At 42.2% G+C, this 15,131-nt stretch overlaps 1 protein-coding gene across 2 annotated transcripts in view; it reads right to left on the bottom strand.

Moving 5' to 3' along the window:
• EPS15 (epidermal growth factor receptor pathway substrate 15) overlaps positions 1-15,131 on the bottom strand; it is a 2,462,763-nt gene that overhangs the window by 1,831,187 nt on the left and 616,445 nt on the right. For both annotated transcript variants that reach the window (XM_044086083.1, XM_044086082.1), the window contains exon 5: positions 1,878-1,973. In XM_044086083.1, coding sequence (XP_043942018.1) covers positions 1,878-1,973 — 96 coding nt within the window. The remainder of the gene's footprint in view (positions 1-1,877; positions 1,974-15,131) is intronic.

Genomic DNA, 15,131 nt, shown 5'->3' with positions numbered 1-15,131 from the left:
TTGCTCTTGAATATGGACAGGAATGAACTTTGTTTTATGTGGATGGGGAGTCTGTTCCACAGTAGCGGTATGCTCTGCAAGACATACCTCTCTCTCCAAACTATTCTTCTGATGTTGCAGAAAAGGCTTAAATCCCTAGACAAAGTTTTTCAGATGTCATTTGACTTGCTGATGTGCGTTACATCCATCAGTAATGTAGCTGCCTGTAGGATATTGAGTACAGTGACAGGGCATTGAATCGGTCCATGTAGTACTGTTCTTTAGGCCTTGTATCTTTTTAGTAAGGTACCTCTGTGGGTATTCCAGTTGTTGAAAATGTCTCTCTCACATTGTCTGGGAGCAGTTCTGGTGATAACATTCAGAAATGTGACTGTGGAGGACTACTTAAATTCAGTATTTAGAACAGCAAATTGTTTACTTTAAATCACAGCTGTGGGGACCAAGTACTGTAACCTGATGACATTTCTGTGAGAATTTTCATGAAGAAAATTAAAGTAGTTCCATTTCTTGTGACACATCTTTTAGTCCTGTACTTAGCCACAAAAATGTATCCATAACAAACTCAGCCTTATCGCTATATAATTTTCTTTAAGACTGCTGGTATAGGAATAGCAAAAAATTTTACCACATATACTAATAAGCTTGACCAGCCTCGACAATATTTAGGAGAATATAAAAGAGGGAAAAGTTTGTTTTGACCTATCTGCTTTGAGTCCTAGAGATTAGACTTTCTCTGGAGTGCTCACTATTAATTTGTTAATGCATTCAAGAGTTCACTTGGAACATGCAAAACAAAAATCATTATAAAGAATAAAGTGCCAGGAAAAAAATGTCATTTAGATAATAGAATGTTTTGCAAGTAGGTTGAATCTGAATTTATCCCAGTTTTCTAAGTCATCCTCTGAGGCCATGTTAAGGTACACAACAATAAACATACAGGTGTCATTTTTCATCCTCTGAAGCCAAGTAAAGGTTCACTCAAATAAATTATAGGTCTCATTTGCACCATTTAGAGAACAGATTTAACTGAATTTTGAAAACATAAAAGAATACTGATAATGAACAAAGTAATGTTGGTATACAAGCTAAAAAATGTAACTCCTGTTATCAAAGGCTTCTGTAAAGATTTTAGAAAAGAACGTTTGAGAGACAGAATGAAAAATAGGGTTAACAAAGGTCACCCCTAACTAGTACTTGCACATCTTACCAGAAGTAAAAAGGCTACTGATTGTAAAAGAAGTATACAAGCACAAATTAAACTGTGTAAGACTTCTATGTCCTGAATGTAGTTTTGTGAAAATGAAAATGTTTTTAAAATTTCAAATATAAAGAGGATAGGAGCACAATCAAATGCCTTGCTTGAGTTCACTGCAAATGTTTCTTGCTAATGAACTACTTCTGTATCATAATACAGGACCAACTCCAAAGTTACATTATCCTTAGTCTGCACTACAGTCCATAAATCTTTACTGGAATTTTGAAACAATCTCAGTTGAGACTAAATGAAAACTACTACGAAACATGGAATACATTCTGACATACTGTAGGAATCTGGAATACCATGTGATTAGTACTTTAGAATTTAAATGTTGTGTTTTTAATGAAATCATTGTTTGAAGAAGTTTGTACTCTGTTTGAACGAAAAGCGTGGATTAAAATATCAGCAGCTTAACAGTATTTGCTTGCAGCTTCCTGTTTTTTGCCTCGGACATGTTTTGTTTTAGTGAAATTTGCATGTAATGCCTATCTTTTCAGAGACATCATGTTTGATGGTATGAAGACATTCCCCAGTCAGTCATGACAGCAATCATATTACAGAATTTAACTGGGAACTTGACATTTTAAGACAGGCACATAAGTATTTAAATTTTACTTACAAATTTTGGAGGAGGTACAGCTAAAGTAAGGCTACTGAGGGAGACATCCAGTCCATTTTGTGCACAGGCCACCAATCTTAAAGCAATGAAGAACTCCTAAACAAAAAGCAAAGCAAATAATTAAAATATGTAAATTATGAAACTATGGCACTCTAATCCAAAATCAAGAAACAAAGATACAGTGAGGTATAAAACATTTCTGCATGTCATTGTTTTTTTTTTTTTTTTTTTATGTCTGATATGCTATATCCAGCCATCCACAACCCCCTTTTTCCCATTTTTGTATATGGAGTCAGGGTGACACTTCAACACTGATAATCATCTAGAGCCAAGGTTCATAACACCAGGTGGCTAGCCCTGCCACAGCTGTTCTTCTATACCGTACACACACACTTATGCCCAATTTAGTGTGTCCAATCCACCTACTACATGCCTTTGGAATATGGCAAGAAAAAGTACAGTTTGTACCTACCATAAATGTAGATGTCCGATAGGAATGCATCTGCAGTCCTTACAAATGGGTTGTCCTGTCGTCAGGCAGCCCTTCAGTCGGCCGGATTCCAAAGTCTGGGTCTGGCCTCGGCTGGTGTCGCACTTCACCCGATGTCATAGCTGCAGTTATTCGGGTATAAAGGCATCAGCCGACGCCATCTTCCTCAGTGTTTCTTGCCCCAGATGCCAGGTGCCCTCTTGGAAGGCTAAATTTGGATAAATGCCAATGATTCCAAATAGTAGAGAGCAAACACAAAAATAAGCATGTATGTACATATATACAAACAAATACACCATAATAGATTCCCCCAGCTAGCTATAAGATGGGCAAATACCCTAGGAGCACCACAGAGGGGAAGGCGGTGGGTAATCCTGACTGCAGATGCATTCCTATCGGACATCTACATTTATGGTAGGTACAAAACTGTACTATGTCCTTCAAGGATGCATCTGCAGTCCTTACAAATGGGTAGAATACCATAGCCAAACTGGGGGAGGTGGACAAATAAAGTTATGGTGTAGTTAGGATCCCTTGCAAAACAGCAGTGGCAAAGCCTGCTCGGGATCTAGAGTATAAAGGTAAATTATAATGCTTGGCAAATGTATGCACGGAGCTCCAAGTAGCAGCTTCTAAAATGTCCTTGGTAGCCACTCCTCATAAGAAGGCTGTGGTAGTGGCTGTTGCCCTTGTAGAGTGAGGCCTGATGTTCTCTGGAGTTTTCTTTCCATGGTAGGAGTAACAGAATCTAATGCAATTTCCTATCCACTTGGAGATTGTCTGTTTTGAAATTGCTTTTCCTTCCCTTCCTGTTGCATATGCTACCAGTAGCTGGTCAGTTTTTCTATTGCCCTTGATCCTGTCCAGGTAATAGCGTAATTGTCTATGTACATCCAAGGTATGTAGCAGTCTTTCTCCCCTGTTCTGTGGGTTAGGGAAGAATGTAGGTAGGTGGATAGCCTGATTTAAAGAAACTCTGGAAACCACCTTAGGCATAAAGGAAGGATTTGTTCTCATGGACACTCTATCTTGATGGAAGATCAGGAAGGGTTGCACTGCCATTAATGCCTGAAGTTCAGATACCCTTCTTGCTGAAGTGATTGCCAGCAGGAAAGCAGTCTTCCATGATAAGTATTGCAATTCTGCTGTTGCTGCTGGTTCGAAAGGAGGAAGTGTCAATTTTTCTAGCACAAAGTTCAAGTCCCATGCTGGTAATGGTGGCTTCCTAGGAGGTTTTACATTTTTAATTCCTCTCAGAAACTGTCTGAGCAGAGGATGTGAGAGGACAGGAGGATCCAAGTCGTATTCTGCTGAAATAGCTGATGCATGAATCTTGATGGAGGAATAGGACAGGCCTGTGTGGAAGAGCTCTGCCAAGTATTCCAGAATGTTGGCTATGTTTACCAGTGACACATCTTCTCCTTTTTCAGTACTCCAAATGAGATATCTTTTCCATTTTGCTGAATAATTTTTCTTGTTGAGGGTCTGCGAGCCTCAAGGATAATGTCTTTAACCCTTTGGGATAAATTTGGGTTAATTGGTCTTATGCAATGTTCCAGGCAGTCAGCCGCAGAGTTTTCAGGTTTGGATGCAGATTGTTGTAGTTGTTCTGTGTTAACAGCAAGGGAACCAGGGGTAGTGGCCATATTTGTTCCCGAGACATGCTCCTCAGTAATGGGTACCAATGTTGCCTTGGCCAGTCTGGAGCTATCAGAATGATCCTTGGACGGTCCTCTTTGATCTTCAATAGCACTTTGTGCATCAAAGGAAGTGGTGGAAATGCATATGCTGTCAGGTTTTTCCAACTGAAGGATAGGGAGTCCACCTTCCAAGCAAGTGGGTGGTACGTCCTTGTGCAGAATTTCTTTAGTTGGTGATTGCGTGGGGATGCAAATAAGTCTATTTCTGGGAGCCCCCATTTCCTTGTAATGGTTTTGAAGATGTCCGGATGCAGCATCCATTCGTGGGCATCCGTGGTAGTCCTGCTTAAAATGTCTGCTAGGATGTTTTCTTTTCCTGGTACAAAAATTGCTTTTAACTGTATGTTGTAGCTCAGGGCCACATTCCAGAGATCCAGTGCCATCCGGCAAAGAGGATACGAGTGTGTGCCTCCCTGTTTGTTGATGTACCACATAACTGTGGTGTTGTCTGTCCTTATCATCAATAGACCTTGCTGAAGGAATGGTCTGAATGCCTGAATTGCCAGTTTTACTGCCAGCATTTCCTTTAGATTTATGTGTAGGTGCAGCTGGTTTTGAGACCATAAGCCTTGTATGCACTTGTCCAGCATGTGTGCCCCCCAACCGAGGTCTGAGGCGTCTGTCGTGATGGTTTGGCTTGGTTGAGCACTGTGGAAAGGCAATCCTGTGTTTGATTGACAAGCCTGAGCCCACCATAGGAATTCTTGCTTCAGGCATGGAATAATGGGAATCTGGGTTTCCAAGCTGTGCTTGTGTTGAGACCATAAATTCCTTAGGTACCACTGTAGTTTTCTCATATGCAGTCTGGCATGAGGAACCAATATTATGCAGGATGCCATGAAGCCCAAGGCTTGCAGAACTTTTCTTGCTGTCAGATGGTTCTGTTTTGTTAAGGCCAAGAAGTACAGAGGTAGCTGCTCCTGTTTTTCTACTGTTAGGAATGCCATTTGCCTTGATGTGTCCAACTCTGCACCCAAAAAGGTTATTCTCTGGGATGGTATCAGTCTTGACCTTTTTAAATTGACTGTGTATCCCAGGGCTTGTAGCAGATAAATGACCCTTTGTAAATCCTCTGCTAGCTTGTTTTCGTTGTCCGCTTGTATCAGGCAGTCGTCCACGTATGGGTAGATTTGGATTCCCTGAAGCCTGCAATGAGCAATTACTGATGCCAGGCATTTCGTGAACACTCTGGGCGCAGTAGATAAGCCAAAGGGCAATGCTGAGAATTGATAATGCTCTGATCCTGCAAGAAATCTGAGGTATCTTCTGCAGTTTGGTCGTATGGGGACGTGCAGGTATGCCTCCTTGAGATCTAGAGTCACCAGCCAAGACTCCTTGCCCAGCATGGAAGAAGCTGCTGTAGGGTCAGCATTTTGAATGTTGGAACAATGAGGAATGTGTTTAAAGTGGACAAGTCGAGAATGGGTCTCCATTTGCCTTCTTTTCTTGGTACCAGGAAAAGTCTGGAGTAAAATCCCTTCCCTTGCTCCATAGATGGTACCTTTTCTACAGCTGTCATCCTTAATAATTGGGATATTTGTTTTAGTGCTTCTGTCTTTTGATTTGGAGGTAGGTTTGGCATTCCTCTCTTCCCTGGTAGAGTATGGAAGTGAAACCTGTAACCTTGGTCTATTATCTGTAAAATCCACTTGTCTCTTGTGATGTAATGCCAGTTTGTCGTAAATAAGGCTAGCTTCCCGCCTAAGGGTGCTTGCAGTTGTTCCCTGGTAGGTGGTGCCAGAGCCAAGTCACTGTGATTGACCAGTAGTTGTGGTGATGGCTGTGTCTGTGGCTGTGCCTCGCTGGTTGTTGCCCTGTCACTGACGTCCTCTGTAAGCACCCCTGGATTGGCTTCTGCCTCTTGAACGCCTATTCCTGCCTCTCTGTGTTCTGGAGGAGTCTGGAAAGGACCAATTCTTGGAGGGCCAATTCCTGCTAAACCTCGGAGGTTGGACCTGTAAGAAATCTTTTACTGTTTGGACAGATTTTGCCTTCTCTTCCATCTTCTTCAGTACTTGTTGTGCAGGAGAGCCAAACAAATTGATTTTATCCATAGGAGCATCTAATAGTTTTGATTTGACATGGTCTGGTAAGGCCTGTTCTTTTAACCATGCATGCCTTCTGATGACTGTGCCAGTCATGGCTGATCTAAAGGAAGCCTCCAGTGCATCATAGCCGCATTTTAGGGAATGGTTACTGACTTGTTGAATGTTATGTACCATTTCCTTCACATATTTTTTGTCTACTGTTTCATCTGAGGAAACTTTTTTGGTTAACTGATCTAGCAAAAATTCTTGATACTGCATCATGTGAAATTGACAGTTCAAGGCCCTAGCTGAAAGAGTAGCAGAAGTGTAAACTTTTACCCCATCTCTCTAAGGATCTGGATTCCCTTTCAGAGGGAGGGGGTTTTTGGCAGTGGTGGCTGCTACAGCCTTAGGTCCTTGGGAGATAGTCTCTGGAACTGCAAGGGAGCCTTATACAAGTGGTAATGTGTGTCCGGGACCCTGTAGTATCTATCGGGCTTAACAGGGGCCGGAGGCAGAGAATCAGGAGCAGTACAAGCATCATTAAATGCATCATCTACAACAGAAAGAACTGGAGGTATGGCTAAAGGCCTATGTTGTGGTAAATGCAGAAAAGTTCTAAGCCTTTTCTGGAATCTGAAAAATCCTGGCCCTGCCACTGAAATTGTTCCCTCATAGCATGCAGGGTTTCCCCAAAGGAAAATTCCTCAGGCGGAGAGGCAGAAGAAATGGACTCTTCACCATCAGAGTCTTCATAAGGGGAGTATGGGGCCTCTGGAGGGTCTGTATCATTTGAGTCATCAGAGGAATCATCTGTAGACACTGGCTCAGGGGCTCTGCCTAGGCCTCTTCTCTGGAGGCGGGTGAGAGGCCCTGTCTGGTTGAGGTTGGGATCCTCGGATTAAAGAAATGAGATCCTCTGCTAAACTAAGCATTTGTGAACTAGAGCTAGGCCTGTGAGAGGGGGGCTTAGCAGGCACAGATTTAGTAGTTTTAGCTGCTTTAGCCCTGGCAAAGGCCTTAATGGACATGGCTGCAGGTGGCCTAGCAGCTCCACGTGCAGGGGTTGAAATATCCAAGGGAATAGTGTCTGATAATTCCTGAGAAACTGTAACAGTAGGTGGGATATCAGAAGCCGATTCCACGAGGTTAGAAGAGGCCTCGGCTGGAGGAAAGTTTTCGGCTGAAGGAGGAACCGCTTGCTCGGTTTCAGCCGAAACCGAGACACTCGCAGTTGGCTTAGCCGCGGTTTCGGCCGAAACCGCAGACCGCGAGTGTCGGTCCTTTTCCTTGCATTTTTTAGATATTTGCGCAGTCGGAGGATCCGACGGCATAATATAAGCAAAATCGGAGCCGAAAAAATCCTCAGCAAACTCCGACCGACGTCTAAGCATCCGCCGGTTAAAAGAAGCACAGGCTAGACAAGCTGCGACATCGTGGTCTGGGCCTAGACAAGGTAAGCAGTAAGAGTGGAAATCTTTATGAGGTATTTGTTTCCCACAAGTTAAACAGTTATTCACTTTTTCTGACATCGGCTGAGGCAAGAAAGAGTCCCCAACGGGGTACTTAGCTTTTTAGAAGTCTTCGAAGTAGTTTTCGGTAGTAGTAATCTCTGGTTCTGACCGACCGGCACTTGCGAACAGCTTCTGCTTCGGGCGCCACGCGGCAAGAAAGACTGAGGAAGATGGCGTCGGCTGATGCCTTTATACCCGAATAACTGTAGCTATGACGTCGGGTGAAGTGCGACACCAGCCGAGGCCAGACCCAGACTTTGGAATCCGGCCGACCGAAGGGCTGCCTGACGACAGGACAACCCATTTGTAAGGACTGCAGATGCATCCTTGAAGGACATCAGATCTGTTGCTTCATAATCAAATGTTTTGTACGTTACTTGTATAGTCTATGTGTTAAGATATGTACTATTCTGTTTTATGATACAATGTGTATTACTCTAGCTTGCCTAATTATTTATGCCTTTTGGATGTATTGATCATTTGGCTTGGAGCATGGCTGAAAAGGGTCCTTGGACCATTTCACCTACCCCGTTAAACAATAAAAAGGCACATCAATTAAAAGTCAAAACATAGTTGGCATCATTCATTTCATTACAACTAGCTATCAAAATATAACTAAAAGTATTTGACATTCAGACATTTACAGGAAAATACATTGAAGAGTTCCAATTAATCCAGCATGACTATGCCCTAGAGCATATCTTGAAAGAAAAGCAGTTGCGGAAGAGACCACCCATTATAAATCTTCAACAAAATGCTCTTTTAGCAGCTATCCTTTCTAATGGTGAATGTCACCTATCTATCAACTACACACCAACTTTTTCTTTTATTTAGTAAAGACACAGAAATGTCTACTAGCCTCTTCCCTTCGTCTCCTCCCCTAACATCAAAAATCACAAAAAGGATAAGAGTCCTTAATATGAACAGTTGAAAAAATATCACCAAGTACAAGGGGACAGAACAAACTACTAACCTGCTCTCATGATATACTTACTATAAGTGCTCACAAAACAGTCATATGAGGTACGCGTTATGATGCAGACTTTCAAGAATCCGAGCTGCACCAGTTAACATTTCTGGTCAAGTAGACATTAAGAATCACATGGCAGAAATTATTCGAAACTCACATGGCAGCTGCGTGTATGTTAAGCAGAAATCAAGTTACGCGAATAACAAAGGGTGACGCCCTCTATATTACCAGTTTGGAGAGATGAAGCTTCAGTGTGGAGCTGCAGCAATTTAAACTTCTAGTTTGTATTGAACATGGCATTTTTATAACACAGTCATCCCGTGATTTAATACTGATTTTAAGTTTTGTTGGTGTGTGGAAAACATGAAAACTTCACATAAGACTGCACATAACTTTAATGCATGCTTCCAGCAAAGCAGTTTACCTTTAGTTTCATTCTAGCTGAAAGGAAATGTGACAGATAACATGCACACAAAGCGTAAAGTAGCATCTCCCACTTTTAGTCTCTTCCTTGAAAAATGGTAAATGCATGGGACAGTTAATAATAAAGCCACACTTAGTATGAACTGAATATTAGTTCTAGGGTACTATGGTATTCCACTCTTTGTAAAAGATCAAATAAAATTCAGATGTCGCTGACAGCATGCATCTTTTAACAGTCGTATTATGACACAAGCTGACCATTATTAGCAGAATTCTTCCCCACCATGTAAGTAAGAGACCTTTATGTGTAAGTGCTTCTTTCAGAGAATCAATCCACTTGCATTATTCATATAAAAAAAAAATTTAAAGTATGAAATGGATGGAAAAGTTCCTCACAACAGCCTTTCAGACAGAAGTGATGTGTTTCCTTATTTTAAAACCAACTAAAACAATGAGTAAAAAGGTCACACAGAAAAACCAATCAGTAAAAACTAAAAGAAAATTCTAGCCAAACTAGAATTTCCACTGTGTGATCCCTTAAACCTCTTGTATTACACAGGCACATGGGATATATGCAACTGACCCTTAAGAACATCAGGTGTTTCAGCTATATGGCGATTCTGAATGCCGCCCATGACATTTTTCTTTTTAAGTCGTTTAATGGAGAAATTCAGGCCAATAAAGCCAAACCCCACTAGTTGTGGACATGCATGTTTGGCTTAAAAATAAAAAAGTCAAGTGTATTAAGAATCGCCATACAGTTGAAACACCTGATGTTCTTAAGGTCATTTGCATATAACCCATGTGCCTCTAATACAAGAGGCTTGAGGGATCACACAGTGGAAATTCTAGCTTGGCTAGAATTTTCTTTTAGTTTTTACTGATTATTTTACAACTAACTGAAAGTAATGTACAGTTTTCTAAGAAACTTAAAAGTAGACGTTCTAATAGATCACAGTTGGCTTATTTGAGGTAATAATTATATGACCAGACTGAGCATTTTGGATTTGGTCTGAAGCTGACAACAATTCACCAGCACTTTACCTTGCAAGCAAAGTTATTTATGACATAGTTTCTCTTACAGTTAGACAGGAATTTAGCCAGATTAGTCTAGCTGTTGTCTATATTTATGTCAGACTATCCTACAATATTGTTTTAAAGTTCCTGTGACTTTTGAACTCTTGATTAACACTGTGCTGAATTGATGAGATTTGTCTTGTATTTTTATTATTTATTATTCCTCCCCGCGGTCGAGTGGCCTCAGAAAGAAATGTGTGAATGGGCGTCGGGCTGGCAACTCGGCACCAAAAAAAAATCTACTGCCAATCATTAGTGGGCCGGAGTTCCGCTGTGGTGACATCTAACCGGGAAAAGCCAAAAAGACAAACATTAAATATTTATAAACCTTTCAACTGTGGCTGTTTTTTATAGGGAATAAAAGCTCTTAGAGAGTACTTGCATGTATTTGATGATACTGTCCAAGCCACTCCAATAGTCTTACTGCTCAGTCACACTATTTGGATAACAGCAACATTACACAGTAAAATTGATCACCCTTTGGGAAAGGCCTTACAGTAGCTGATATTAGTGGTTGGTGGCAGTCGGTACTACCTTCTAGTCTGGGCAGAAAGGGGGCACAGCTGGAAAAAGTACAGTTGTGTACACTTACCATAAATGTAGATGTTCGAGTGTATTCACTGTTGCAGTCATTACATTTGGGTTATCTGCTTTGCAGTAGCCCTCAGTTGGCCTGATTAACAAAACCTTGGGTCCTGTATCGGTTGCTGTCTCTTCTTCCATGACGTCAGGTTGTCAGGGGGCATAAAACATGCAGTCAACGCCATTACATCAGTTTTTCTTGCCCCAGATGTCAGGTGCCCCTGTAATGGGAAGCAATTAAATCTATAAATACAAGGATATACCTCCAACAGAAAAGCAAATACACCAAAAAGCTTTTAGTGCATAGTAAGTGAGAGTAGAGGTATAGCCAAAGGAAGAAAGGGGGCTGGAGGGAGGGTAACCAGAACTACATCAGTGAATACACTCGAACATCTACATTTATGGTAAGTGTACACAACTGTACTATGTTTTCTGTTTCACTGTTGCAGTCATTACATTTGGGTAGATTCCCAAAGCTAAGGTTGGGAGGAGGTATTTAAATATAATTAGGACCAGCTATAAGGCCCTGCCAGACTGCAGTGGCAAAACCAGCCCTGGATTTAGAGAAAATTGGCAAATGGTAATGCTTGGTGAAAGTATGTACAGAACTCCAGGTAGCAGCTTCTAAGATGTCCCTAGTTGGGACTCCCCTGAGAAAGGCTGTAAAGGTGGATGCAGCCCTGGTTGAATGGGGTCTGATGCCCTGTGGGATAAGTTTTCCATGGTGCTTATAGCAGAAATTAATGCAGTGGCCTATCCATTTTGAAATGGTTTGTTTTGAAATAGCTTTCCCCTCTGTCCCTGCAGCAAATGTCACCAGTAGTTGCTCAAATTTCCTTTGAGGTTTAGTCCTGTCCAAGTACAATCTAAGCTGTCTGTGCACATCTAAAGAGTGCAGTATCCGTTCCCCTTTGTTCTGTGGGTTAGGAAAAAAGGTAGGTAAATGAATGGACTGATTAAGAGCCACACTGGATACCACCTTGGGCATGAAGGAGGGATTGGTTCTGAGGGACACCCTGTCCGCATAAAAGATGATGAAAGGTTCCACTGCCATAAGGGCATGTAATTTAGATACCCTTCTTGCAGAAGTGATTGCCAAAAGGAAAGCTGTTTTCCAGGAAAGAAATTTTACATCTGCAGTAGCAGCTGGCTCGAAGGGAGGAAGCGAGAGTTTCTCCAAGAAAAAGTTAAGATCCCAGGCTGGAGCTCTCCTGGGTGGCCTTAGACATTTGGCCCCTCTGAGGAACTGCTTGAGCAGTGGGTGAGAGAAGAGGGGAAGCTATGTGCTATAATGAGTTGAAATGGCTGAGGCATGAATTTTGATGGAGGAAAAAGACAAGCCCTTATGAAGCATCTCAGTTAAGTATTGTAAAATCTGAGGTAAATTGAGCACTGCTGTGTTCATTCCTTGAGACTGGTTCCAAGCACAGAATCTTTTCCATTTTGCAGCATAAGACTTTCTAGTACACCGCCTCATTGCCTCTAAAATGATATCCATCACTGATTTACTGAGAGATGGTAAAGGAGACAGGCAATTAGCCAGGCTGCTAGGTTCAGGGTTTGCAGCTGAGGGTGCAGAATCATGTTCTCCTGCTGAGACAACAGGGAAGGAATCTGAGGCAGGTGCCATGGAGCCAAGCATGACACACTGTGCAAGAGTGGGTACCAGTGCTGGCACGGCCAGTCTGGTGCAATTAAAATTGTCCTTGGCTTGTCCTGTTTGATCTTAAGTAGAACCTTGGAGAGCAGAGGCAGAGGAGGAAAGGCATAAACTGATAGGTTTTTCCAGCTGAAGGATAGAGCATCCACTTTCCAACATTGCTTGTGGGGAATCCTTCTACATAATTTGTCCAGATGATGGTTCTGGGGGGAGACAAACAGGTCTATATCTGGACTCCCCCATTTGCTTGTCAACATGTTGAAAATCCTTGGTTCCAGTTTCCATTTGTGTGGGTCCATGAGGTTTCTGCTTAGTCCGTCTTCCAGTGTATTTAGTTTTCCTGGCAGGAATTGAGCTTATAGATTCACTCGGAAGCTCAAGGCTGTGTTCCACAATGCCATGGCTAGTCTGCAGAGGGGGTAAGAATGTGTACCCCCCTGCTTGTTTATGTACCACATGACAGCGGTGTTGTCTGTTTTTACCATTAGTTGTCCTGGAAGAATGTGGTCCTTGAAGGCTGTCAGGGCGTTCTGTACAGCTAACATTTCCTTTTGATTTATGTGCAGGTGCATTTGATTTGGGTTCCATTTGCCCTGAATGCACTTCCCTGCCAGGTGAGACCCCCATGCATAGTCTGATGCATCTGTTAAGATTTATTTGGCAGGGGGTAATGTGAATGGTAGTCCCCTATTTTTGTGGCAGGCCTCTGCCCACCAAAGGAACTCTAGGCATAGGCATGGTATGATAGGAATCCTTGCTTCCAGATCCTGTGAATGTTGACACCATAAGCTTTTGAGATACCATTGTAGTTTCCTCATATGCAGCCATGCATATGGAATTAGAAGAATGCATGAGGCCATGAACCCCAAGGCTTGCAGTATTTGCCTTGCAGATAGCTGGGTTTTTGTGGCCACTTGTTTGAAGTAAGTTGTCAAATGTATCAGTTTCTCTGGCATGAGGAAAGCAGTCTAAAAAGTTGTATTCAAGCTTGCTCCCAGGAATATAATTTGTTGACAGGTTACCAAGTGGGATTTCTTTTCATTTATGGTGAACCCCAGACAAGTCAGTACCCTTTGAACAGAGGCCAGATGATTGAAAAGAATGTCCTTGCTTTCTGCCTGAATTAGGCAATTGTCCAGGTATGGGTATATTTGAATATTTCTTTGCCTGCAAAATGCAATGACTGGAGCTAGGCATTTTGTGAATAACCTGGGTGCAGTAGATAAGCCAAACGGCAGTGCAGAAAACTGATAGTGCATGTAGCCTGCTTTGAAGTGTAGGTATCTTCCTCAAGACTCCCTGATAGGGATGTGCAGGTATGCTTCTTTTAAGTCCAGTGTTGCCAACCATGCATCCTTGCCTAGCAAAGGAAGCAGCTGGTAAGGAGTGAGCATTTTGAATTTTGGAATTACTAGAAAGGTGTTTAGAATGGAAAGGTCCAGGATAGGATGCCATGCATTGCCTTTTCTGGGTACCAGGAAAAGTCTTGAATACAAACCTTGTCCCTTTTCCTCTTCTGGTACCAACTGAATAGCCCCCATCTTTAAGAGACAGAGTACCTGATTTTGGGCCTCTGCCCACTGATTTGGGAGTCGATCTGGCCACCCGCCTGGTGTTGGTAACGTGTGGAAATTAAATCTCTATCCTTGGGGCACTATATTTAGAACCCACTTGTCCTGGGTAATGAGTTCCCAGTTTTTGGCCTGCAGATCAATCTTTCTGCCTAAAGGAGCATTCAGTTGGGAAGTGCTTGGAAGTCTTAAAAGTAAGTCATTGAGATGGTTTTCCATAGGAAGGAGTCTTGCTGCTCCCAGTTTTGGGTGCGGAAACCCCCCATTGCCTAGTCTTGTGTGTCCCTTGGGACTGAAACCTGGGTTTCTGCTGTGTCTGGGTTTGGCTTGAGAAGACCTGGAAAGGGCTGAAAAGGACCAATTTTTAGAGGGCCAGTGCTTAAATGTAGGAGGCTGAACCTGCAAGAAATATTTAACAGTTTGCATAGATTTAGCTTTATCTTCCATCTTTTTAAGAACTTCCTCAGCCTTGCTGCCAAACAATCGGTCCTGATTTAAGGGAGCATCCAACAATTTAGCTTTAACATGATCTGGCAAAGATTGCTCCTTAAGCCAAGCATGCCTTCTGAGCATAGACCCAGTAACAGCAGCCCTGCAAGAGGCCTCTAATGAATCAAATTCACATTGCAAGGTACGTTTTCCAACCTGTTCAGCAGAATGCATTAAATCCTGTAATTCTTTATTTTCAGCACAGTCAGGCATTAACATAATTTTCTGTTTAAGCAATCCAATAACATGTTGTTGATAGTTTAACATATTAAACTGGCAGTTTAAAGCCCTAATGGCCAAAATTGCAGTAGTGTAAACTTTTTTACCCCATCTATCCAGCGCCCTGGAGTCTCTATCAGAGGGGGTAGAATTTTTAGCAGTAGAAGCCTTAATGCCCTTGGGTCCCTGTGAAACAGTCTCTGGATCTGCAATAGGATTTTTAAAAGGAACTTGTGAAAATCAGGAACCCTGTAATATTTGTCAGGTTTTCTGGGAGCAGGAGGCAAAGTATCAGGGGCCAAACAAGATTCTGAAAAGAAGAGTCATAAACAACTTCAGTCCGAGGTCTCTTAGAAGGGGGAGGTTGGCTTCCCCTGATTAGAGTTATAAGATCTTCAGCCATTCTTATCATTTGTTTTTTAGGCATAGAGGCCTGAAGCATGCGGCCTGGGCGTTGGTTTCTTAGGCATGGTTCAAAATTTTGGCCTAAATGAAGAAGGAGGCGTCAGTTAAATATGCAAGTCCATAGGCC

Source organism: Protopterus annectens, chromosome 10.part0 (assembly GCF_019279795.1).
Source record: "Protopterus annectens isolate FY-2018-M chromosome 10.part0, PAN1.0, whole genome shotgun sequence".
Taxonomy (NCBI): Eukaryota; Metazoa; Chordata; order Ceratodontiformes; family Protopteridae; genus Protopterus; species Protopterus annectens.
This window is presented reverse-complemented; position numbering and strand designations above follow the sequence as displayed.